This window comes from Morus notabilis, unplaced genomic scaffold (assembly GCF_000414095.1).
Source record: "Morus notabilis unplaced genomic scaffold, ASM41409v2 Scaffold1219, whole genome shotgun sequence".
Taxonomy (NCBI): Eukaryota; Viridiplantae; Streptophyta; class Magnoliopsida; order Rosales; family Moraceae; genus Morus; species Morus notabilis.
Genome location: NW_010360067.1, coordinates 252304 through 278117, shown reverse-complemented (window position 1 = coordinate 278117; position 25814 = coordinate 252304). Strand labels below are relative to the sequence as shown.

General features: G+C 33.9%; 2 protein-coding genes across 2 annotated transcripts; both read left to right on the top strand.

The window, feature by feature from the left end:
* The first annotated feature begins 2255 nt into the window (after positions 1 to 2255).
* LOC21400203 (outer envelope protein 64, mitochondrial) lies at positions 2256 to 16540 on the top strand. The gene is made up of 13 exons (XM_024164105.1): positions 2256 to 2577; positions 2677 to 2829; positions 3440 to 3564; positions 4080 to 4205; positions 4314 to 4496; positions 4743 to 4887; positions 5880 to 6048; positions 6371 to 6505; positions 6627 to 6815; positions 14143 to 14270; positions 14387 to 14438; positions 15417 to 15486; positions 15863 to 16540. The coding sequence occupies exons 1-13, from the start codon at positions 2321 to 2323 to the stop codon at positions 15946 to 15948; spliced, it is 1818 nt and encodes a 605-aa protein (XP_024019873.1). The 5' UTR covers positions 2256 to 2320; the 3' UTR covers positions 15949 to 16540.
* A 1265-nt stretch (positions 16541 to 17805) lies between these two features.
* On the top strand, positions 17806 to 21805 carry LOC112091170 (monoacylglycerol lipase ABHD6). The gene is made up of 4 exons (XM_024164116.1): positions 17806 to 18548; positions 19181 to 19273; positions 21453 to 21520; positions 21615 to 21805. Exons 1-4 carry the CDS (start codon positions 17904 to 17906, stop codon positions 21751 to 21753), a joined length of 945 nt encoding a protein of 314 aa, XP_024019884.1. The 5' UTR covers positions 17806 to 17903; the 3' UTR covers positions 21754 to 21805.
* The last annotated feature ends 4009 nt before the right edge of the window (positions 21806 to 25814 follow it).

Here is a 25814-nt window from a genome sequence, read left to right as displayed (position 1 = left end):
ATTTACTTCAGCAACACTAAATCAAAATTGAAGAAACTCGCGATTAACACAATATTAATAGAATAAATATGACAATTTAAGAAAACAACTAAGCATGTAAGAGGAGCTTGCTTTAACCTTCTTTTTCTTTTTCTCTTTCTTTTTCCTCCTTTGCACAACAAACAAATAAACAAATACTGTATACATATTTTCGCAAAAAAAAAAAAGTGTACAGATAACATATAGGAAAGTTTCGTGGATAGCAATTTGAAACATATAAATCTAATTTCATGTGTAAATGGCATTTTATTTTCTCTAATTTTGTGACTTTCTCCTTGAAAAAGTTTAGACAAATTTCATGATGGAGACCCACTAAATACAGCTTTACTAATAATACTTGTAGCCTCAACATAACGATTAATATTTATAGATGCAACTATTCTCACCTAGCCATCTATATAGCATGTCGTACCCTTACAGTCTTACGAAAAAAACTCGACTTAAGCCTTCCCTTGAAATCATTGGAATTGAATTAACTCCCAGACCCGCTCAATGGAGATAAAAACGAAAGAAAGAGCTTCAAATCCTAGCCTTCTCGAATCTCGCTTTACTTTTCTTTTTGTTCGCCGTGAGCCAACTCTGCCACAACCGTTGCAATCCAACCCCGGCCCAACCACAAGGAGATCGTCGTCACCTCCGCCTTATTGATCTCCTTTTCCCCTTCTGTAATCCCTTCCCATCTCGTCCCTTCCCTTGGGCCGACTCGTCTCTCTCCCTCTCCCTTTTTTCTGATTCTAAGTTTTTTCTTTTTAGTTTTTTCCCTAAAAAAATATGCAGTTTTTTGGGAGGATTTTTTATTTTCAATTTTTTGTTAAATTTATATATTATTATTTTACCAAAGCACCCTTTGGTATTTGATCGCATGTGATACAATCTATTAAAAACTTAACTAATTATGACGGAAAGAGTTTAATTGTCAGTGTTTAAGGAATTTTGGGATTGTCTTGTCAAAATTAAAAAAATAAAGAGATTAAAGTGTCACATATTAAATAGTTAAATGACCAACAGTATAAATTATATTTTTTGATAACCTCAAAATGCAAGGCATAAAAATTAAAAAATAAAATTAAATAACTTAGGCCTTGTTCAGTTTATAAATTCAAATTTTCAATTCAAACTGATGTATAATTTTATGTGAAAACTTTTCACTATAATAAAAAAATTAAATTTAATATTTTATAAAAATTTTTGACTATAACAAAACTATATTAATACTGCTGTACAGTAATAACTGTGTCAACGTTGTATTTGTATCGTCATCATCGACCGCTAGCTTAGCCAACGACACAATCAAAATTCCAAAGAAACCACGAAGAAGATTCGTGCGTTTCGTACAAAAAAGAACAAAAGAAAAAATAGAAAATCAACAAAAGAAGGGAAAAAAAAAAAGGCACAATGGGATTCTGGCCGTACTATTGGGAAGTAGAAGCAACCCTTAATATACGCATCCCAAGCGCATAATAGAATTGGAGGCGTCCGTTAACAATATCCCAACCTAAGAGTCTTCTTCATTTCACCCATTTAAGTATAAAATTTAAGTTTTATTACAGTAAGAAGCTCTCAGAAATAGTCACATCTAACTTTTTTATTACAGTAAAAAGCTCTCACATAAAATCACATCTCAATTCGAATTAAAAACTCAAATTAACGAAATAAACTAAGAATTTGTTCTTTTGGAGTCTAATTTTAATATAATTTTTGAGTTGAATTTGAGTTATAACTTAAGTTAAACGTGTAACTTGAGTTTGTGTTTAGTTGTGTACATTTGAGTTATGGTTTGAGATAAAAATCTTTTTGAGTTTGTGTTTAAGTGAGTTAAAACTTAAATTTATATTTAAATAGTATTTTAATAAAAACTCAATGCTGATGAAAAATTTTAATAGGGTATATGGTTCAGGTTTTATTCATCTTTTTATTGTCAACGCATAGAAAAAAAATCATCTCAATCAGAATTAAAACGAAAAAGTTATAACATTTTTAAGAATAGAAAAAATAATGTTTATTAATTTGAGTTTCTGAACTCAAATTAAAAGGAAAATTTGAATTTGAGTTTTAGTCTTAAACTCAAATTTAAACTCGAATTTAAACTTAACAGAACATGAACTCAAATAAAATTATAACTCGAATTGTATTTTTTTTAAATTTTTCACTCAAAAAAAACAAGCCCTAATATTCCGATCATTTCCAATTAATTATTCCTAAAACCCTCACAAAACCCTTCGTTTCCTTCCTCGTTCCGCCATTGCTGGTCTTCCTTTCCTCCGGCAACTGAGCTCCGATAATGTGGAAATCAATCCAGGTGGCCAAAGCCAACGTCACTTCCCACCCGAGGGCTTGGATCGCCGTCGGAATCGGCGTTACCGGGATCGTAGTTCTCGCCGAGACTCGCCGACGGAGAAGAAGAAGAAATGCCGAACCGGTCAAAAAGGAGGATTTCGGCGCTTTCGTTGAGCGGTTCGAAATCCTTCCCTTCCCTCAGCCGCCTCCGCCTGCCGCCAGGCTCTCCCTCGCCGGCCTCACCTTCGCCGTCAGCGACGCGTCCGTCTTCTCCTCACCTCACTGTAATTAATTTTTTTCCTTATTTTTGGATGTGAACTTTGTTTTGAAGATTTGAATTTTTTTTTTGGGTATGTGTAGATTTGAAGTGAGAGAATATTTGACTGGGTTTGGGAATCGGGATTGGAAGAGGACTCATGAGCCGGCCGAGAAGACGGCATTGGTGGTGACGGCTCTTTTGAAGAAAGGGGCTAAATGCGTTGGTAGGACTGTCATGGACGAGCTTGCATTTGGGTAAGGCTGACGGATGTAGGACGAGATAGAAATTAGAGAAGGGAGTTAGAATTTGGAAAGAAATAGAATCAAGAGGAGAAATAAAACCCGAAGAGAGATATAAGTAGAACCACATGAAGAAGAAATAGAGAAGAGTGAGAACTCAAGAGGAAAAGATCAGAAAATCAATCTCATTAATCGTCAATTCAGCGCTAATGTATTTATAGAGATCTAAAAGATAAACTTAATTAATTCGAAAATAATCTTAGGACATGCACATAATCCAATTCAAAATTAAATATAACTATATGATTTAGATTAAATAAATCATAATCTAATTCATCATCACTGATACACATTTCTTTCTTGCTGGTATTGTCAAATCTTACATTTTTTTTTTTTTTTGTGAGAGCATTAAAAAATAGGACCCAGATTGAATCACCACTGCTTTATCAAAGTTCTTATATGTTTTGTATACACGAACTTTTTTATTTTGATGTTTGACAAAATTTAAGGCCTAGAAACACACACGACTACTATTTTAGCAAATTTCTCAATACCTTACCTATAACCGAAAGGTCCTATAAATTTGATAGTACTTAGTTGTTATTGTTATGGGCTTGTCTGTTAGGATAACTGGAGAGAATGTGCATTATGGTACGCCTATTAACCCGCAAATACCGTCTTGCATTCCGGGTGGTTCATCTAGCGGTTCTGCTGTGGCTGTTGCAGCTGGCCTTGTTGACTTTGCTCTTGGTAAGATCAATTTTCTAATTTTTCTAGATTAATAAATGGCCATTTCGATGCAATGATGTATGATTAGCTATTGGGTGATATGAGTTTGATCTTGTTCTCTTAATGTTCATGTTGTTTCCGTTTCGGTTTTTGTTCTTGTCAGAGATTTTTATGTGATTTTCTAGAATTATGTTCTACCAAATCTCTGTCAATGTTTCCTAAGGATGTTGCTCTGATTCCCACAAAATCATGCTTGTTCTTAGCTTGAGCTGTATCATTAATTCCGATTTCCATACTCCATGTCTTCTTTCATATGGGTCAATTTGTGTTCAAAATGGCCATATCAGTTTTCTTCTTTTATTTTCCAATTATGGCAAGGCTTTTGCTCATGCAAAAATAAGCATGTATGAATTTGTATTGACGTCAGCTGCTATTGCTGCTTCTTACTTTTCCAGCCACAAATAGATCCCATTTTAATGGAGTTTTCATTTGCATAAATACAATTACACTCATTTAAAGTTATTTTCCTTTTCTAGGTACTGATACAACTGGATGTGTGAGAATCCCAGCATCATTTTGTGGTGTTATTGGATTTCGACCATCTCATGGGGCTGTCTCTACAATTGGAGTGTTGCCTAATTCACAAAGTTTGGACGCTGTTGGTATGTCAGAAACACAGTTTTTTCCACCCTCTTTTACATCGTCTACTAAAGTTCTTTTTATTTTCTTAAGCTTTCTTTTCTTTGGCTTGTTTTATTTTGATCTTGTAGGATTTTTTGCCCACGATCCATCTGTTCTGCATCGTGTTGGACACGTCTTACTTCAATTGAATTCAGTGGAACCTAAAAGGACAAGACGTATTATTTTTGCTGATGATCTTTTTCAGATTTCTAAGCTCCCTACACAAAGGACGGTGCATATTCTTAGCAAAGTAATTGAAGGTCTATCTGGATGTAAGTTGAAACACTTTTTGATACGTACCAAGCATGATTTAATATTTAGTTTCTTTGGTTTCTTAGGTTTTTTTTTTTAAATTTTTTATTTAGTTTTTCTCCATCCATGCTGTAATTAATAATAATAATAAATGCTGGAATTTTCGATGATATATTTGTCTTTGTAATGTGTAATATTAATGTAGTCATGATAAAAGGCAAAGTAACAATAGTTTTGCGGCGTCTCTTCTTTTGTTGATTGTGCAGACCAAGCACCAAAACATATGAATTTTGGAAAGTATATTGGTTCAAACGTACCCAGTCTAAAAGAATTCCGCGATACTTCTACAAACCTTCAAAAAGGAACATTTTCTTTGAAAGCTCTATCGTCTGCAATGCTTTTACTGCAAAGGTATTCAAGAATTAGGTTTTATGCTTTGTTGATGTCTAAACTACACAAAGCTAGCTGATAGTGCTGAATACATGTTTCGTGATCATACCACGGAATTGGGCAATTGAGTCCTCTTCAAAAAAAGCTTCAGTTCATCAGTCCGAAGTCTTTTCAACTTAGCTGCCAACTCCGGCTGTTTTTTTTCCCCCTTGTCTTCTTTGGACTTAAATTAATTATTTGTCATCAATCAAGAAAAGGGGTATTGAAAGGCTTGTTGAAGCCGTTTCAGAGAGTGTGGAGTGACAAGGATGAGATAACACTTCTAAAGGGGCTGAATGAATACATCGCGAAGATTGATGCCCAGGTCAACATGAACACCTTTCGCAAGTTTATCTAGAAGTCTGTATTGAAGAGCTCTCAAATAAGTGGTTGTCGGATAAACTCCGGAGACTGAAGCAGAAGTACGAGCTAAGAGGAAGAACCACAATCCGACGAGCTAAGAGGAAGAACCACAATCTGACAATGCGGCATGACTGGAAGATTTTCAAGTTGTCGAAGAAGTTTGGGGCTGCGGCGATGACGGCGACAATGACAAAGACTTGAAGGCTAAGGCTGCCAGAGTCAAGGTTATCTATGAGACAATGAAAGAAGGTTTTGGAAAGATGATTGATGAACAACTAATAATTGATTTAAGTCCGGAGTTGGGGGAAAAAAAAAGCGGAGTTGGTAGCTAAGTTGAAAAGGCTTCGGATTAATGAACTGAAGCTTTTGAAGAGGACTCAACTGCTAGGATAAATGGAGTTTGAAAATAAGTAAAGCACAGTCCATGAGGTTAGTTACAGTCCTTTAATTTTGTTGTTGCAATTGCAGTTTACTTGGGGACTTGGATGTAATTTTACTTTCTTCTGTGAATATTTGGTGCTGCTAGTTAGATATTGCCTTGCATTCTAGTTGAGGAACCATGGATTTATGCTCTTTTTTTATAACTTTTGTAATTATGCAATTCTTTTCAGATATGAATTTAAATCAAACCATGAAGAGTGGATTACATCGGTGAAACCAAAGCTAGGACCTGATGTATCAGAACGTGTTAATGCAGCAATTAAGACCACATATGAAAATATAAAGATTTTATATAAAGTTAGGACTGAGATGCGAGCTTCCCTTCAAAGTCTATTGAAGGTATTCTTCTTAATATTTGAAACGTACATTACTATTATTACCTTTATCAAATCATCTGTACATATCATATTCTTCTCTCTCTCTCTCTCTCTCACATGAAAAAGTTGCTTATGTTAGTTATTGGTTGATGTATATTTATATTTATTTACTTATTTTCCCATACTTTCCAAAACTTAGTCTTCTTGATTGGTTGGTTGTCTCAGTGGTTTTTGGTGTACTCAGGTCTCACGCTTTAACCATGTATTTTTGTATAACACCAGTTCAGAATCCAGAACTTCAGATGTTACTCTGGATTATCTCTAACACGTTCTGGTTGTCTCAGGATGATGGAATATTAGTAGCTCCCACCTCGGCAGATCCTCCATTGAAGCTTCGTACGAAGAAAGGATTTTCCTTTGAGTTCCTTGATCGGGTATTAGCACTAACAAGCATCGCAAGCATGTCTGGCTGCTGTCAGGTAAATGTTTTCGGCTTTAGCTTCTCTCTCTCTCTCTTGCTCTCTTCTTTTCCTTCTTCTTTTTCTCCGTACAACTTCTAGGCATAATTATTCATTTTGTAGGAGTACTTTATGTTGCCAGGTTACGATTCCAGTAGGAAAGAATGATTCTGTTTCACTTATGTCGTTCCATGGTGCGGATAAATTTCTTCTTGATACGGTTTTGGATATGTACTCGAGTCTTCAAGAGCAAGTCAGTGTTGCATCCAATTCATTGCCATTGCCAGATACCAACGGTAACTTGGATGCTTCAGAACTCTTAAAGGAGAAGGTTTGCTCATCCTTTCTATCTCAGTGGTCTATTTGTTTGCCTATTCTTAAAACAAAAAACCTTTGAAAATATTTTTATTTGACAATTGAATGTTTTTATATTCTTGTTATTGTTCTTAACAAAAAATATTCGTGTTATTGTCACCATTACATGTACATACTTTGTGGTTCTGTCTTCTCTTGGTGATGATTCTAAATTGCGGCTTACTGTGTCTGTATAATATAATGTGTTAGTGATAATTACGTGCCTTTTTAGTTTTACTGTAATATCTTAAACGTTGCCAGCCTTGTTGCAAAATTTTATTTTTATTATTTGTTTATTCATTTTCAAAATTTGTGATCTTCATAGGTGTCTGATTGCACTTGATATGCACCATCTCTTTGCAGCATTTGATGAAAGTTGGTTAAATACATGTTCTTGTTGTTGCCTTTTTAGGATTCTAGGATTAACAACTCTTGCTACCTGAGTTTTATTTTGGGTTTTATACGTAGTCCCCAAGCTCATTTTGTGCCTTTTCTTTTCTTTTATTTATTTATTTATTTTTACTCTAACATTGGTGTAAAAGGTACTAAATTTTTTCTTTTAGAAAAAGTACTAAAAAAAGTTCCAAATACATGTAATAATTTTTTGGGATAAAATCATTTTGATATCCTGTAATATATCAAAACATGCTTATGGTACCCTCTGTTTTTAGTAATATTAAATTGGTACCTCAACCTTTTAGAAAACATTTTTTTAGTACCTTAAGACCCATTTTTGGGACATAAAATGTTAAGGGGTTGTTTGGTTGGGGGATTCGTACCCCGATTCGAATTATGGTTCATGGTTCGCTGTAGTGTTTTCTCTCACAAAAAGTACACGTAAATAAAAAATGATTCTAATCCATGAACTAAACGTTTCCTAAATATACATTTTCTCAATTTTTACAAGAAATTCCATTTAAAATTAGAAAATTTTTAAATTAAAAAAATCTTCAAATAAAAAAACCTCAATACACAAACCTCAAAATCTTTAAAATAAAATTCCATTTAAAATTAGAAAACATTTTAGATGTGGAACCCAATGTCCCCCGTCCTGTCATCACCCCATCATCCCCTCCTCCGCCGCTGGCACCTTGAACCCGTCCGCAGCGGTAATTGAATTTTCTGGCGGAAGATGGCACACCAAACATACCCACTTTCTCATTTTTAGATAAAAAATAAACCTTAAACATAGCAAATAGAACACCTACAACCCAACACACAAACGCTGTCGTTCGCCGCCGTCCATCATTGGGAACCCAACATGCTACCGCCTCCTGCTTGCGCGAACCCATGTCCGCGCCGCCACACAAGCACATCTCAGCCGCGATCCAAGCAAGGCGATCAAGTCACGAACTCAGGCGTCATCACCCACCCCGCCAACGTATGGCTGTCGTGCGAGATCCAATCCATGGCCGCCTAGCCTTGGTTTTGAGTTCAATAGGGGAGGGGAGGGAAGATGAAGACGTTATCTCCTACCTTTGTAATTATTTCCTAGATCTGACCTTCTACGGTTTTTGTACTCATTTTTCTGGATTTTGGGTATAGGAAGAGGAAGAAATAGAAATGTTCTAACCTCTAAACATTCCATCTTTTATTGGACTATGATGTTGATTTCACAATCTAGGTTTGCGTTTGAAAATTTTTATTGCTGGTGTTCTTTCTTTTTTGAATTGACGGTGTGTGAAATCGAGTTAGATAAAGGAATCTGGTGTTTGATTTTTTTCGTTTGAGTATTACATCGGTTGGTTATTTTAATATTTCAGTATTTTAGCTTATCTTGCAAGCTTTGCTGACGTGTATGAAGTAGTTACAATATTTATCTCTTGTAACCGTGTATATAAGTGGTCTTCCACTATTCAGATGAAATAATAACAGAATTATTCATTTTTCCCAATTTCCCAATTCTCCCTGTTATTCGTAATATGGTATCAGAGCAAATTTCTTGCTGCTCAATCTGATTGTTCTTCAATTCATCATCTTCTTCGCTATTTCAATCTCGTCCTTGATTTCTTCCTGGATTTGATCGAAACATTTCATCAATTTTCATGGCTTCATTTGTTTCTGGGAACTCCTTGGCGATTTCTGGCAAGTCCGCCATTGACGATCCACTTAGCCCCTATTTTCTTCATCACTCTGACAGCTCAGGCCTCTCGCTTGTGTCTCAGCCATTAACAGGAGATAACTACGCCTACTGGAGTTGCGCGATGATCATTGCATTGTCTGTGAAGAACAAGTTGGGTTTCATGGATGGATCCGTGATGAAACCAGACGGTACAGATCTCAATCTGCTTAATTCCTAGATTAGAAATAATAATGTAGTCATTTCTTGGATTTTAAACGCTGTTTCTAAAGAAATCTCTGCCAGCATTCTATTTTCTAATTTTGCCTGTGAAATATGGCTTACCTCAAGGAACGTTTTCAACAGAGTAACGGTCTTAGGATTTTTCAGTTGAAACGAGAATTAGTTAATCATGCTTAGGACCATAATTCAGTGGCTGTGTATTTTACAAAGTTGAAATCTTTGTGGGATGAGTTGAATAATTTTAGGCCTAATTGCACCTGTGGCAAGTGTACTTGCGGTGGTGTCAAAGAACTTAGTTCTTTTTATCAAAATGAATATGTGATGGCTTTTCTCATGGGTTTAAATGAGTCATTTGCTCAGGTTAGGGGTCAATTACTGTTACTAGATCCCTTACCACCCATTAATAAGGTGTTTTCCTTGATTTCTCAAGAAGAACGCCAGCGAACCATTGGTTTTCATACTGGTACCCACACTGAATCTTCTAAACAGTGTCGCTGCCTTTGCTGTTAAAAATGATTCAGTTAAGAAACCTAATGGTGGAGGTGAAACCAGTGGGGGAAATAGGTTTCAAAAAAGGGATAAGCCCTTTTGTACTCATTGTAACTTCCATGGACATACCATTGACAAATGTTATAAGCTACATGCGTATCCACCTGGATTCAAACCAAAACAAAAGACCTATTCCAATAACAGTCAAGTTGCTGCTGTTAATCAAGTTTCCACCAAGTCCACAGATGCCAAGAATGCCAATACAGGGAATTTCTTTCAAAATCTCAATCCAATGCAATACCAACAACTAATGACGATGTTTTCTACACATTTGTCCTCTTCCAACAAAGGAAATGATTCTCAGGATATCTCCACTTCTTATTCCACAGGTATTTGCTTTTCAGTTTCTGTGAATAATGCTTTATCTTCAGCCAAGCCATGGATTATTGATTCTGGAGCCTCTAGACATATTTGTTCTGTTGCTAGCGTTTTTCTGTTTTTGCGACCTCTGAGCAATGCTAAGGTTACACTTCCAGATAACACTGCAATTCCTGTTCAGTTTTGTGGTGATGTCAGGCTAAATCAGTCTCTACTTTTGAAGAATGTTCTTTATGTTCCTTAGTTTAAGTTTAATCTGATTTCGGTCAGTGTCCTTACAACTGATGCACAACTCATGATTCAATTCCCTTCCTGACCAATTCATCATTCAGGAGGTCCACACCATGAAGATGATTGGCAGGGGTAACAAGAAAGGAGACCTTTACATTCTTAATTCTGATTCTCTGAATAAGGAATTTCCTCAGGAATTTTCTGCTTATGCAAATAAAGTCTCGGTTCAGCTTTGGCACAAGAGGCTTGGCCATCCTTCTGTTTCACGGCTTGAAGCTTTGAAAGACAAGCTGCAATGTGAAGTTTCCAAGGCTGGTTTTCCAGAACCATGTTATATTTGTCCTTTGGCAAAACAAAAGAGGCTGCCTTTTGTTTCTTCTAATCACATACGGCAGTCCCCTTTTGATTTAGTGCACTTTGATATATGGGGTCCTTTTCATGAGGCCTCTTATAATGGTCATAGGTATTTTTTAACCTTGGTAGATAATTGCACAAGGTTTACTTGGGTATACTTGCTTAAACAGAAATATGATGTAACCTCTGTTCTTCCAAAATTTTTCAATATGATAGCAACTCAGTTTGATTTTGCCATTAAAGAATGTCGATCTGACAATGCCAAAGAGCTTGCTTTTACTGATTTCTTTGATGCTAAAGGTGTGCTACATCAGTTTTCTTGTGTTGACAGGCCCCAACAAAATTCTGTAGTAGAGAGGAAACATTAACATTTGTTGAATGTTGCTCGTGCACTATATTTTCAGCCTCGGGTTCCACTTCAGTTTTGGACTGAGTGTGTTTTTACTGCTGCCTTCTTAATCAACAGGACTCCTTCATCTTTGCTTCATCACAAAACTCCTCACGAGGTTCTTTATCATTCCTTTGTTGATTATACCTTGTTTCGAGTCTTTGGCTGTCTAGCTTTTGCATCTACTCTTCCTGTTAATCGCGATAAGTTTCATGCAAGAGCTCGTACTCGTGTTTTTTTAGGGTATCCTGTTGGCATTAAAGGTTATAAACTCTATGATATTCAAACTAAACAGTTTTTCATTTTCAGAGATGTTGTCTTTCACGAACATGTCTTTCCATTTCATTCCATCACTACAGAAGAGAATTTGATTGACCCTTTCCCTGACCTTGTGTTACCTACACCACCTCCTGACAATTTCTCCACAAATCAGCCTAGTTCTCCTCCTTATTCCTCTGTTCCAACATCCACCATAGATCTTACTTCCACTGACATGCCTTCTCGGAAGTCTTCTAGGCAAATCAAACCACCCTCCTATCTTCGGGATTGTCACTGTAACCTTTTGACTCATACTGACTCCAAGGTTTCCGATTTCTCTAGTCCTCTATATCCTCTTTCCAACCATGTTGGCTATGATGCTCTTTCTCCCTCTTATAAACAATTTGTCCTCACAGTTGCCACTCAAGTTGAGCCTCAGTTTTATCATCAGGCAGTGACAGATTCTGAATGGCGGGATGCCATGCAGGCTGAGTTAGAAGCTATGGAATAGAATCATACTTGGTCTGTTGTTTCTTTGCCTAAAGACAAGTCTTCTATTGGCTGCAAGTGGGTTTATCGCATCAAATATAATTCAGATGGATCCATAGAGCGGCATAAAGCTCGTCTTGTAGCCAAGGGCTACACTCAACAAGAAGGAGTAGACTTCTTGGATACCTTTTCTCCTGTTGCCAAGTTGGTTACTGTCAAGATGTTACTGGCCTTGGCCGCTTCTCAACATTGGCACTTGACTCAGTTGGATGTGAATAACGCTTTCGTCAATGGCAATCTCTTTGAAGAGGTTTATATGGATCTTCCGTTGGGGTATAGTAGCAAGGGGAAGTTTTCTGGACAAGGGTCAAAATTGGTCTGCAAACTTCACAAGTCCATATATGGAGCAAGCGTCAAGGCAATGGTATTCCAAGTTTTCTCATGCCTTGCTTCAATTCGGCTTTCACCAAAGGCTGTGGTTCATCTTTTGTCGCCTTACTGGTGTACGTTGACGACATTATCATTACAGGTCCTAACCTTAAAATCATTGATTCTTTGAAGCTGTTTTTACACAGCCAATTCAAGCTCAAGGACCTGGGTGATTTAAAGTTTTTCCTTGGTCTTGAGATTGCTCGATCATCCAAGGGCATTGTTTTGTCTCAGCGGGAATACACTCTCCAGTTACTTGATGATACTGGGTTTCTTGCAGCTAAGCCGGCCAGTGTTCCCATGGATCCTAAGTTGTAGCTTGCTTCTAGCACTAGAGACCCCCTTGAGGATGCTTCTTCCTATTGAAGGCTTATCGGTAGATTGCTTTCTCTCTCTCTTTCCAGGCCTGATATTACTTTTGCTGTTCACAAGCTTAGTCAGTTCTTGGCTTGTCCTCGAGTTCCTCACCTTCACGCTATTCATCACTTGTTGCGGTACCTCAAATCTAAGCTTGGTCAAGGATTATTCTTCTCCTCTGCTTCTTCCCTTCAGTTGAAGGCTTTTTCCGATGCTGATTGGGTTGCCTGCTTGGATTCCTGGAAATCCATCATTGGTTTTTGTGTGTTCCTAGGTGACTCCTTAATTTCCTGGAAGTCCAAGAAACGAACTACTGTTTCCCGGTCATCTGCTGAAGCTGAGTATCGGGCATTAGCTGCCACTGTTAGTGAACTTCTATGGTTGAAGCAGTTGTTAGCATATCTCTCTTTTCTTGCTACCGATCCAGCTGTTCTTTTTTGTGATAATCAAGCAGCAATTCATATTGCTTCTAATCTAGTTTTTCACGAGCGCACCAAGCATATCGAAATTGATTGCCATTTTGTTCGTGACAAACTCACTGAAGGCATCATCAAGCTTTTGCCTGTTCGTTCCCAACATCAACTTGCTGACATTTTTACTAAACCGCTGCCATTGTCCTTACTTTTTTCTCTGTTGTCCAAGATGGCTATAAAGGATATTTATAGTCCATCTTGAGGGGACGTATTACATCAGTTGGTTATTTTAATATTTCAGTATCTTAGCTTATCTTGCAAGCTTTGCTGACGTGTATGAAGTAGTTACAATATTTATCTATTGTAACTGTGTATGTAAGTGGTCTTCCACTATTCAGATGAAATAATAACAGAATTATTCATTTTTCCCAATTTCCCAATTCTCCCTGTTATTCGTAATATTGAGATCCGTAGATTTTATTTTTCTTGGTCTTTATATATGATAGTAGTGCTTTGTCATTCAATTCACATTTGGTGGTTTCTTCCCCCTTTTTTTTTTTTTTTTCTTCTTCTTGTGTATATTTTGTGTAAGGGAATTCTAGTGGATGAAACTTTGAATTCGATTGTTCCAGCAAAAAAAAGTTGAATTTTAATTGGGTTTTCTTAGTATCCATTCTCTGAGATCTGTATATTGAGGTCTTTTTTATTTAAAGTTTTTTTTGTTTGTTTAAATGTTGGAGTTTTAAATGGAATTTTTAGGAAAAAAAAAAATAAGAAAACAGTGATAAGGGCACATTTGACTTCATGTCCCAAAAAGGGCTTTAAGGTACCAAAAGAATTTTTTTTTTAAAAGTTTAAGTACCATTTTGATATTATTAAAAACAGAGGTACCAAAAGCATGTTTTGATTTAACCCAGGGTATTAAAATGATTTTATCCCTAATTTTTTTTAGTGTTGGTGTTTATGTGTATCGTTTAATCTTAATTACTAGCTTAGTACTATTGAAGTGGGTTTTATATAGGCTATTTTAAAACTGTTACTTTATAAGATCTTTTTACATTATATAGAAAGCCTTCATCACAGTTATTTATTTTTCTACGGTCTGTCTTGTCACCAATTTACCTACTTGTGGTAGAGAATAGCAGGAATTATTTGGATGTTTTAATCTAGTTATGTATGAAAATGTAGTCCTTATTTACATACAAATCTCTTCCAGGGGAATGCTGCATTCAAGGGAAAGCAATGGAATAAAGCTGTGAATTACTACACTGAAGCTATCAAATTAAATGGGGTTAATGCTACGTACTATAGCAACCGGGCAGCTGCTTTCTTAGAGTTAGGCTGGTATGACGTTCATTAGATTTATTTACCATCTTTCTGTTATTATTATTGTCTTATTTTGATTGTATTTCTTTTTGCTCTCTAAGCAGTTCCTTTATCAATTTATTTCAATTATGCAGTTTTCAGCAAGCGGAAGAAGACTGCAGCAAGGCATTAGAACTTGACCAGAAGGTAAGTGACTAGTGAGAACGGTTTTGATCTCAAGTATTCTATTCAACACATTCTTTTACTACACGGGTTGTTTGTGTCTTTACTTTTTCAGTGTCTTTTCTGTATTCTTATGTAGAACACGTGGGTTCTTTTATGCTTAATGTAACTTATGCTTGTTTTATTTAAGTAACTCTTCTAACACATACTTCACTCGTATACACGAAAGTACGGAGTCATATGCATGGAGATTCATGACTATGCTCGTAATTGTGAATTAAGCCCTTTATTTTTCTGGGGGGCCTTCTCAGAGAGATAACCAATTTGAGCTATACATCTTTAACATGCTCTAGATATTATTGTTAACCTTTTCTCAGAGACGCTTTTCACAGTACTTGTTTAAGCTAGTGTGGTGTTGTTGTTGTTATAATAGTATTAGATACTATTCTTGGTGCATCTCTTATCAACTTAAGGTTTTAGGAGAATCAGTATTCTAAGATGGCATTTTATCAATAAAGGTTTTCGTTTATAATAAAAAAGAAAAAGTATACTAACATGGTAACAAGATAGGTGGTCCTGCGTTCAAACACCAATAATTGGACTCTCTAGCTTGTTTGTTACGTCTTACATGTAGGCCTTTGTTTAGTTTATTCCCTTTCTTTCTAAGATTTGAGCCAAGTGTTTTGCATTTGTTTGGATTTGGCTCCTTTAGAATTGTTCAGGCACGCACGTGACAGGGGAGATTTGGACAATAAATACTATTATGTTGGTTAAAAAATGACCCAATACTTTGTCATATTCATATTTCTAGTCGTTAAAATCATTTATCTTTACCATTAGTTCCCTTAACATGTGTCACCATGTAAGACACTCTTAACGTTCAAAAGGGTCTTCCAAAGATTCGAGTGTCCTATATAGTTGGAAAAAGTAAAGTAGAATGCATGCTTGAATGGAAGCATCTATAGTTGAATGACCAGTTCTTCTCTTCTCATCTCTGCGCAGAATGTGAAGGCATATCTGAGACGTGGAACAGCGAGGGAGTCACTTATCCGCTATAAAGAGGCTATTCAAGGTGAGAATGTTGATTTCACTCGATCTTTTGTGTTGTATGTGAACTTGACCTGAGCTGCAAAAGTTAAGGAACGAAACAATAACTTTTCACATTTCTTGTTAATCATATATATTGTTGTGGTTGCTTAATGATTAATTAACACCAATAATGTTTTGCTTTTTATGATCTCACAATTAAGTCGCACTCCTGAATTAAAAGTGACTGCACTTTGCATACAAATTTCCTTGCATCTACAAATATGCAATGTACCACTGATTAGATCACAAAACTTTTTTTGTGTAACCCAAAAAAAAAAAAAAAGGTTAATCTACAATGAGATCTAAAATGGGATCTCTATGTCGTTTTGAATATCTTTTGATTCTTCTGTATTTTGCAGATTTCAAGCATGCTCTGGTTCTTGAACCGCACAATAAGGTTGCTAATCTTGCTGAAAAAAGATTAAGGAAACGAATGATGAGCTAAGACTTTCATGATTGATCTCTCTCTTTCCCCTGGCTACATAATAGAGACCCAGCTTTCGTGCTAAAATAATAGTGTTCACAAGCCGTGGTTTCTAAGCTATTTGGAGTGTAAGCAAAGGTAGCGGCAAGGCCGGGTTTGTCCTTGGTGGATGCGGCAATTTTATTTTATTCTCTTCGAATTTTTATGTTGTCTTTTTTGTAATCATATCGCAATATGGCGTCGGTCATGGCCATTGTTGTCAACATGGATACTAGAGTCAACTCGTCCGGCAGGATAAACAACAGAAAAGAAAGGAAAAGGAAAAAAGAAGAAAAATAGTAAAGATGTCAATAAAATCCAAGCTTTTGTCCGCATGAACAAGTCTTTGAATGTTGTTTTTCTTTCTCGTTTTATGTATTGTCTAATTGTTTCTTCTCCAAGCAGGATTTGGTGAGAGTAAAAGCACCTTCCCATGCATTTAGTAGACATTGTCGTACATAGGTAAATTATGTGTGTTGTAAATCTGCGTTTGTTTTATAAAGATTTTGATTGCTTGTAGGGATGAAGTTGGCTATTTGTATCGAAACTCCAAAGTTGTTCTAGGAGTGTTCGTGGGTTGCGTTTGTTTTATTTTTTATTTTTTTATAGATTCAAATTACAATTTAACTTCTGTTATAAAAATATAAATTTTAGTTCCCTTTATTATTTTCCTTCGTAAGATTCATTCTGATTTGTTATATCTTTGGTCCTGAAAGATTCCTTTTTTGGTGTTTTGTCTACTGAGTGCTGTTAATGTGTCTTTTTTTTTTTTTTGAAAGCTTAATTATACAAAAAAAGGGAGCATCAAACTTCAATTTTTTTAGTCGGATCTTGACGTGAGAAATAAGGGGATACAAGTAAGAGGTAAATTGTTAACTGTTAACACGTGGTGGAAGTCATTAGTTTGAACCAAGAAAGGTATTTTTCTTGTACTTTATGTTATAGGTATACACCAAACCATTCAAACTAACTAAAACAATTAAATCAAATCAAACCAAAAGAAAAACCAAACAAACCAATTAATAATCGGTTTTATTTGATTTAATTTTTTTTAAAAGGTTTACGCATAAAAAAAAAAACCAAACCAACTTCTATTAATATATATATATATATATTTTATATGTTTGTAACTTATTTATATTAAAAAATGCACTTATTTTAAAATTAAATGATAATCCCTAAAAATTTATGCATCACTTATATATACGGTACTAATATTGTCGATGCACTCTACGCCTCTACTCCAAGTTCTTTCCGCAGACCATAACCTATATTAGGATGTTAATTTTTAACTTTGAATTTTTGTTTATGTTTGAATTGTATATTTTATTCTTGAGTTATTGATGTTTACAGTTAAGAAATAATAGAATGTCTATCATACAAAATATTAATACCAGTTATAATTAAAACTTGAGAAGATATTGTAAAATATTAATTTGAATCAATTAGAAAAACTAAATTAAATAAATTATGATCGTTTAGTTTGAGTTAGATTAGTTTGATTTGAAAATTTTTAAACTAATTTATAATTAATTTAGTTTACATTTCAACTAAAATAAACACGGTTAGGTGGATTGTACATCCCTACTTTATACCTTCCTAAAAATATTGTGAAAACTAACATCTTGACCTTTGAAAAGTACATAGCCAATAAATAATTACCGGTATAGTTTAATGATAATTCTACACATAATTCTGCTACAAGATATAAAATTCAAATTCTCTCTACCCCAAATTGAAAAAAAAAAAAAAATCCTAACTAATGATAATCCAAACATCAATTGCCTCCTATAAATTTATCAAAAAAAAAAAATCACAAATTCCAAAAGCAAAAAAAGAAAAACGTCTTCCTCTTCTTCAATTTTTCTCATTCACATATAAATAGTAGTTAATTTCATATCATTCCATAACAAAAAATTTGTTCATCTCCAAAAGTAATGTTCCCTTTCAACAATCTCTCCAAATGCTTCAAATTCACGGCCTCCCGCGACTGGTTCCACCGCCACACCTTCATCGCCGCCGGCCTCCGCCCCACCACCACTGACCTCGGCGGCGGCACCATCATGCACTGCTGGGCCCCGAAATCCCGACGCCAATCCAAGCCCGACCTCCTCCTCCTCCACGGCTTCGGCGCCACCGCCACGTGGCAATTCAGCGAGCACCTCCACCACTTCGCCGCCCGCTTCAATGTCTACGTGCCGGACCTCCTCTTCTTCGGCGGGTCCCACACGGCGGGGCCCGAGAGGACGGAGGGGTTCCAGGCGAGGTGCGTGATGAGGGTGATGGCGGAGGGGCACGGCGTGAGGCGGATGAGCGTGGTGGGGATAAGCTACGGCGGGTTCGTGGCGTACGACATGGCGGCGGAGTTTCCGGAGGCGGTGGAGAGGGTGGTGCTGTGCTGCGCGGGGGTTTGTTTGGAGGAGAAGGACATGGCGGAGGGGCTCTTTAAGGTGAGGGACTTGGATGAGGCGGCGAGTATTCTTCTGCCGCAGACGCCGGAGAAGCTCAGGGAGTTGATGCGGTTGTCCTTCGTTAAGCCCTTCAGAGGCGTGCCCTCTTGTTTCTTAGCCGATTTCATTGACGTATGATTTTTTTTTCTTTTTATTTTTATTATTCTATTTTAGTGCATGTTTCCTTATTTCCGTGCATGTGTGTGGTTCCTTTTTTTTTTTCTCTCCTTTTTTTCCCATAATATATAAGGATTTGGTTTATAGATTATAATTATTTTTGATTTATGTGTATTTTTAAAAAGAAAATATTATAACGAATCATAAATCATGATTCAAATTATAGTATGAATCCTCTTACCAAACACACTTTTAAAGAACCCCTTGAGATTTTTTAAGGTTTTTAACATATTTTTCCTCTAAATTTATTGTGTTTTAGTAAATTATCCCCTAAATTTTAATTTTAATTTTGATAATGACAATCTTTTACCGATGCGTATCTCGTGACTTTAAAAAACCTCATGAATTGACTTGGGTTACAAGTACTCGTGATTTAACTTGTGTTACATGTGTGGTTTTGACTGCATTGACGACATCTTTTGGTGTAAATAATTATTCTTTACCTCAGAACCAAATTGGTTTGTTGGGCTGTAAAAATTGCAATAGGTGTACCAAAAGTGATTTTGTTGCAAATTTTTAAAATGGGCACCTATATATTAGATTATTGAAAAATTAACCTAAAAATTAAAACTATATGATTTTTACAGGTGATGTGTACAGAGTTTGTAGAAGAGAAAAGAGAATTGATCCAAACAATACTTAAAGGAAGAAAGCTTTCTAACCTTCCAAAGATTACACAGGTAATTTGCATATTATATATATATATTTATACACACATATATATATATATATACGGTGCTTCAACAGTCCGTCTAGTACTATTTGACGGACCGAAACATTCATTCTATTAGGACCATCTAGATTGATCTCAACAGTTTGAATTAGTGAAGGGGCAATGATGTGGCACGCTACTTGTGTCAGTGGTAAGTAAGTTACCAAATAGTCAGTAACATTTAGTTGAGCTACAGTAACGGCTAATTTTTTTTTTCCAGTAACACGCATTTTGTTTGCCGTTTTTTTTTCTCTCTTCTAACTCTATAAAAACTCATACTTAAAAGTTCTTCGTTTCAACTGCGATTGTGATGATTCTTCTTTTTATGTGTTCAAAGCGAAAAAAATATATAAAAATCAAGAGTCATATTGTCTAGATAATTTAAGAATAAAAATTGAGTTTTTATAAGATTTGTGTCGTGCCATTAAATTTTTAAATGATTATTTTACACTATTAAAACTCATTCTCATTTTTTATTATTCAACAATAAAAATCGAGTTCTTGATCCCTGTTTATTTTTAGAATTCGAATTAATTTGCCAAGTACATAATATAGTGATATTCTGCATGTACCTCGTATGACATTACTTATTTTTCATCACCAACAATTTTTTAGGCATTGTGCTCTGGTTTATTTTCCCTTTCCGTCCATAAATTTGCATTGACCGCTTGGTATAAGCTAAGTTCTTTTCCTTACATTTCAATCTACTCGAGATTACGTTAAGAGTGATTAACAATGGTTAGTCTCACTCATGATTAAATAATTTTTTTTTACTATATGTCATTCGATTACGATATAAAAAACCTTTCACATTTTCGATTTTAACTATATTCATAGGCGCACGTGCGTAATTTTTTTTACTTACTACTTATTGAATGTAATACGATGATATTGAACTACAACATACCCACAAGAAAATAAGTTGGACGCTTGGAACAACGTTATCCTTAATAACTAGTTTTGGCTTCCAACAACAAACAAGATAAAAGGTTTATATGAATATATAAAAAAAAAAAAGGTGATTTTAAAGAAAAAAATTTCACGAATTTGAGGGGGCAAGAGGGTCTAAAATCACCTGCGCACATAATACCTTCCTTTCGTAGATATATTGCCAATTTACTTCAACTTTTTGTATTTTTTTCCTCATCTATTTAGCATCAAAAACTAGTTAACCTTTAAAAAAAATAAAAAAAATAAACATAACCCGTCAAGTTGTTAATATAATACCTTCGTTTGGCAGATATCATTTCTCAACTATTACATTTTTTAATCATCGAGCATTTGATATTACAATAAAATTATAAAAATATTGTACGACCTTATTAGGATATATCTCCACTCTCTCATATAAAACGGTCCCCACTTATGGGACCCATTTAAGATCCACCAGTGGAGCTCACTTTTTATGAGATATTGATAATTTAATCATATCGAGATAAATAAAATTACTAAAAAAAATAAGGCATGATCCATTATATCTAGTCACACTTCCCCACTCGTGTTTCATGTAACGTCGTTGGCATGTTACTTTGTAGATGTCAAAATGTTTCCCTACAATGTCTGAATGTTATCTTGTCATTCACGAACAAGAACCCAACTATTTTTTAGGATTTAAAAATTCATTATCTCTGCATGAAATGCCTCTTGCAACACCATTATACCTCCTAAATTACATCAATGCCACTTGAACAGTTTCCCATCTTCCGTTACTTTAGTAGTTGGTAATGCACAGTTGTCTCTTAGCTATCTGTCACTGTATCAGGTAAGTTGCTGACTAAACATTTTGTCCTCAGTCCTCTTTCTGCCACTTGTGAAAGAATTAGGCCTCGTTCACTTCGTTAATTTGAGTTTAAAATTTGAGTTGAGATGTGATTTTATGTGAGAATTTTTTACTGTAGCAAAAAAGTTAGATGTGATTGTTTGTGAGAGCTTTTTACTGTAAAAAAACTCGAATTTTAAACTCGAATCAACGAAATGAACAGGGTCTTAGTCCGTCCAATAGACCGTAGCCTTTGCGCATATATATATATATATATATATTAGCTTCATTTCTATAATTCCATTGCTATATTTCTTTGAGAAGTACTGTTTTGCATTGATTTAACTAATATTTACTCTTTGAATTGAAAACCTAACTTAATATGCAGAGCACACTGATAATATGGGGAGAACAAGATCAGATATTTCCTTTGGAACTTGGTTATAGATTGAAAAGGTAACTAAACCAGGCAAACTTTTGATTTGTTATTTTGTTAACTCTCTCTAAATGACAAACTTTGATTTTAATTCCGAATTTTGGCATTTTATAGGCATGTTGGAGAAAACGCAGAATTGGTGGTCATTAAGAACGCAGGACATGCTGTCAACTTAGAAAAGCCCAAGGAGTTTGTTAAGCACCTAAAATTTTTTCTTGAGGATTCTATTTCATCTACATCCTTGAAAAATTAAAAAGATCAACATTATTGAGGTTATAGACTAGAAAATTAATATATATTCTGATTTGGCATATATCTTAAATTGGATCTTTTTTTTTTTTTTTTTCAAGCCTTCTTGCTTTGCAATTTTATATATGAAAAATGGTCTAGCATCCCAACATTTAACTCAACACTTGATATAAATTAACGACTATTGAATTATTTTGATAAATTGCCCACTAAAATTTAAAATTTATTGCAATTGAAATCTAATAGCAATTTACACTTCTTTGTTTGTTTGTGTGTGCTGAACTGATTAAAAGTTGTTCTTATTATTACTTGTAGCAATTGAAGTTTCCAATAATAATTTACACTTCTTGTCATCTGGTTATAAATATTATTATTGTTGTTGTTTTTTGGGATAGTTTGTACTTGTATTTATAAGTAATAGAAGAAAATAAACCTAAGTTGGGGCCTTTTTATTAGTATTCGGATAATGCTTAAAAATGTGCTTTTATGTTTAAGAAGAGTTTTTGAATCTGTTCGGATAAAAAAGTCAAAAGCACTTATTGTTATAAAAAATAATGTAATAAAAGGATATGGATAAAATATTTAATTTGTTATTAAAAAATAAAAGATTAAAAATGTAAATAAAAAAACTTTTCATAAGCACTATTTTCATAAGTATTAAAGAGATAGTTTATTCTAAAAATATTTAAAAAAATCAAAAACACTTTAAAATTGTCCATCTAAATAAATTTAAAAAAGACTTTTAAACTAAATGAATTAAAAGCAGCTTTTTTTAAGAGAATTCAAAGGGGTCTGAAGACTTTGTTGCAAATGCATAGAAGTTGGTTTGTCCAGAAGGAAAAAAAAAAAAAAAATTTGGTTTGTGTGTGCCTCTTTATTGTGAATAAAAACTTGAATATTATTCACTTCTGGATTGCATGGAGAAAAACACGAGAGAGGAAGAAGAAAGTGTCTCTGATTTTGTGCTGAACTGATTAAAAGTTTTTCTTAGTATTACTAATTTTTTTTTAGGGAAATAGTAGAAAATAGACAAATATGAAAAATTTAAGAAAGTATATAGGTCAATTTTTAGTTATAGAAATTAATAAGCCATAACTTATCTAGTTATGGTTCATAACCAGATAAGTTATAGACAAACTTGTCAAGTTATGGTTCATAATCTGACAAGTTATAGACAAAAACTGTGAATTATGAATAATAATTTATCAAGTTATGGTTCATAACCAGATAAATTATAGACGAAAATAGTAATTTAACCTATTTATTAACTTATATAAACTATTAATTTATTAATTTTAATTCATTTCAAATCTTGAGATATTTCTCTCTTTTTCTACTTTTTTTTTTTTTTTTAAGTCGGTTTAAGTTTTAACTTTCAAAAAAGAAGATATACTTCTATTGAAGAGCTAGTGAACGCTAGTTGTCTCTCCGTCAACGGTGTTGAGGAACAATGACATGTCAAAATTTTATTTGATGGACAGAAAACTTAAACAGAGGATTTGTGTTCGTTTGTTTGTGTCATTGTGTGGGTGGGTATTCAATCTACTTATTAAAGTTTTGTTGCACTTTTTTAATTTTTTCTTTTTTAAGATTAGAGGAAATTACGACAAAGAGTGATTGCTCAAAAAGTAATTACAGAATTAAGTCTTTTGATTTACAATATCAAAGTAAAAATTTATCATCAATTTATGATGGGTGATTTTTAAGGTATTTTTCTTTATGACTTTTTCTTAATTTTAATTCTTCAATTTTTTATAAATAGAGATATATAATCGAGAAAACAGAAAAGAAAACAAGGTATGGATATGCGTATCTATATTATAGTTTTATTGTTAATTTGCTTTCAGTACTTGTTAAATTTGCTATATTCTAAGAATCGTCCTTGTATCAATGATTTTTATTAATAATGATCAAAACTAAATAACAAAAATAACAATAAATGCATTAAATAGCAAAATCTAGTAATCCTATCTCTAATTTAATTCAAAATATTAAATTTAAAAATCCTATCTCTAATTGAATAAAAATCCAAATTCTAAAGCTTATCATAAAAAAACTAAAAAACATAAGGTCCGCTTGTAAGAGTTTGTGCTTTTACTTTTAGAAGAAAACAGACAAATATCCTCTTAGAGTGCACGTGTCTCTATTTTTATCTATTATTCTTCATTGGTATCCTTTTAGTCAAATGACTATTGATCAAAAGGATATTAATTAAGAGTACAGAATAAAAATCATGACTCATATATTCTTAAGAGTAAGTTCAGTAATTTTCTCTTATAAAGTTTTAAAGAGCGGAAAAAGAGAAGCATAAGTCAATACCTTTTAATTAGTGTTCGGATAGTAAATGGAAAGAGCTTTTTTATTTCAAAAGAACTTTTGAACATGTTTAATAAATAAATCAGAAACTATTATCTTATTGTTATAACAAGTAATGTAATAAAAGGATATAGATGTATTTTTTAATTTGTTGTCCGCAAACAAAATGTTAAAAAGTAAATAAATTTTCTTTTTTCATAAACTCTTTTTCTATAAGCGTCTTAGAGGTGATTTGTCCTGAATGAACTTACAAAAACCAAAAAACAGTTTTGTGTTCTCTATCTAAACAACCTTAAAAATAGCTTTTAAACTAGTAAGCCGAAAACAACTTTTAAGCCGATCCAAATAGGCTCATAATTATTCTAAAATAAATAAATCATCTTAAAGATAAGACCTAATTTAAAATACTAATAACTAAAGATAATATTCGTATTCATAAGCTATACCGCTGCATCACAAATTTTGACTAACCCAATTTCAGAACAAATAATTTGCTGAAGCCGCTAAACCGATCCTTTTTCAAATAAGGGAAAATAAAGATTTATTTCTTGACCTTCATTCTTTTCCGCCACTCTTGTCAAAGATTGGATCAAAATTAATTTTTTGATCCGGTTATCTGCATAATGTCTATTTAGAGCACATTGAATTTAAAATATCTACTGTTTTATTTATGTACAAAAATATCTACTATCATACATATAAAGATCTTTATATATGTACATAATAAAAAGAAAAATAATGAATCATTAAATAAAAAAAAGTAATAAAATAAAGTCCGAATATTATGAAGGTCAAATTATTTCATTTAATGAGGTCTTTTTTTTTAAAAAAAAAAAACACAAATAAAACTACGAAAATAAAACCCTAAAAACCAATAGGTAAGGAATTCAAAAATTTATACAAAATTCGGATGAAAAAGATCATAAAGATTGAAACTAACTCTTTAGAAAAAAAAATAAATCTAGAAACAAATACAAAAATCATCACTGCCATAATGATCATGTTATTATGATAAAGATTTATAAATTTCAGTATATGTGTAAAATAAGAGAATAGGCATTACCATAGTGATAATGTTACTATGATAATTCCATATTGATAATGTTTCATTTAATATGTACTTTAAAAAATGAAAGTAGGGAAACGCTAATATAAAATCACTTGAAACAGTCATCATGTTCAGAAGTGCACAAAAAATAAACAACACCAACCATATTCTCTCAGCATACCGAAAACGTAGGAAACAAATGCAACAAAACGCAACCAAACTCTCGTATTCCCTTCTCAATGCTAGGAGTCTTAAAAAAAAGAAAGAAAAAAAAAAGAAATCGATACTAACCGAAAAAACTGAAAAATCGATTCCACGTGAGCAAACAGACCTCGTCAAATTAGAACACCCCAACACATCAACTTACCACCAGGCCATGTGCCACTTAACGCCAGAAGTTAGTCTTAATTATATTTATTATGTTTTTTACTTCTTGAAACTTGATCAGAGTTGAAAATCCGTGCAGCACCATTAAATGCATTAATACAAAGTCATTTATTATGGGCTCGTTCACTTTGCGAATTTGAGTTTTTAATTCGAGTTGAGATGTGACATTTTTTAAGAGCTTTTCACTGTAGCAGAAAAAGTTAAATGTGACATTTTCTGCGAGTTTTTTACTATAGAAACCTAAAATTGAAAACTCGAATCGGTGAAATGAACGAGACATGTGGAAAACTGAAACAACTATAAAAGATTATTTA

Coding starts and splice junctions, on each gene's coding strand:
- LOC21400203 (XM_024164105.1), top strand. CDS start 2,321: ATGTGGAAATCAATCCAGGTGGCCAAAGCCAACGTCACTTCCCACCCG. Junction 6,049..6,370: donor CCCTTCAAAGTCTATTGAAG/GTATTCTTCTTA, acceptor TGGTTGTCTCAG/GATGATGGAATATTAGTAGC. Junction 6,506..6,626: donor GCATGTCTGGCTGCTGTCAG/GTAAATGTTTTC, acceptor TTATGTTGCCAG/GTTACGATTCCAGTAGGAAA.
- LOC112091170 (XM_024164116.1), top strand. CDS start 17,904: ATGTTCCCTTTCAACAATCTCTCCAAATGCTTCAAATTCACGGCCTCC. Junction 18,549..19,180: donor TCTTAGCCGATTTCATTGAC/GTATGATTTTTT, acceptor TGATTTTTACAG/GTGATGTGTACAGAGTTTGT. Junction 21,521..21,614: donor CTTGGTTATAGATTGAAAAG/GTAACTAAACCA, acceptor GGCATTTTATAG/GCATGTTGGAGAAAACGCAG.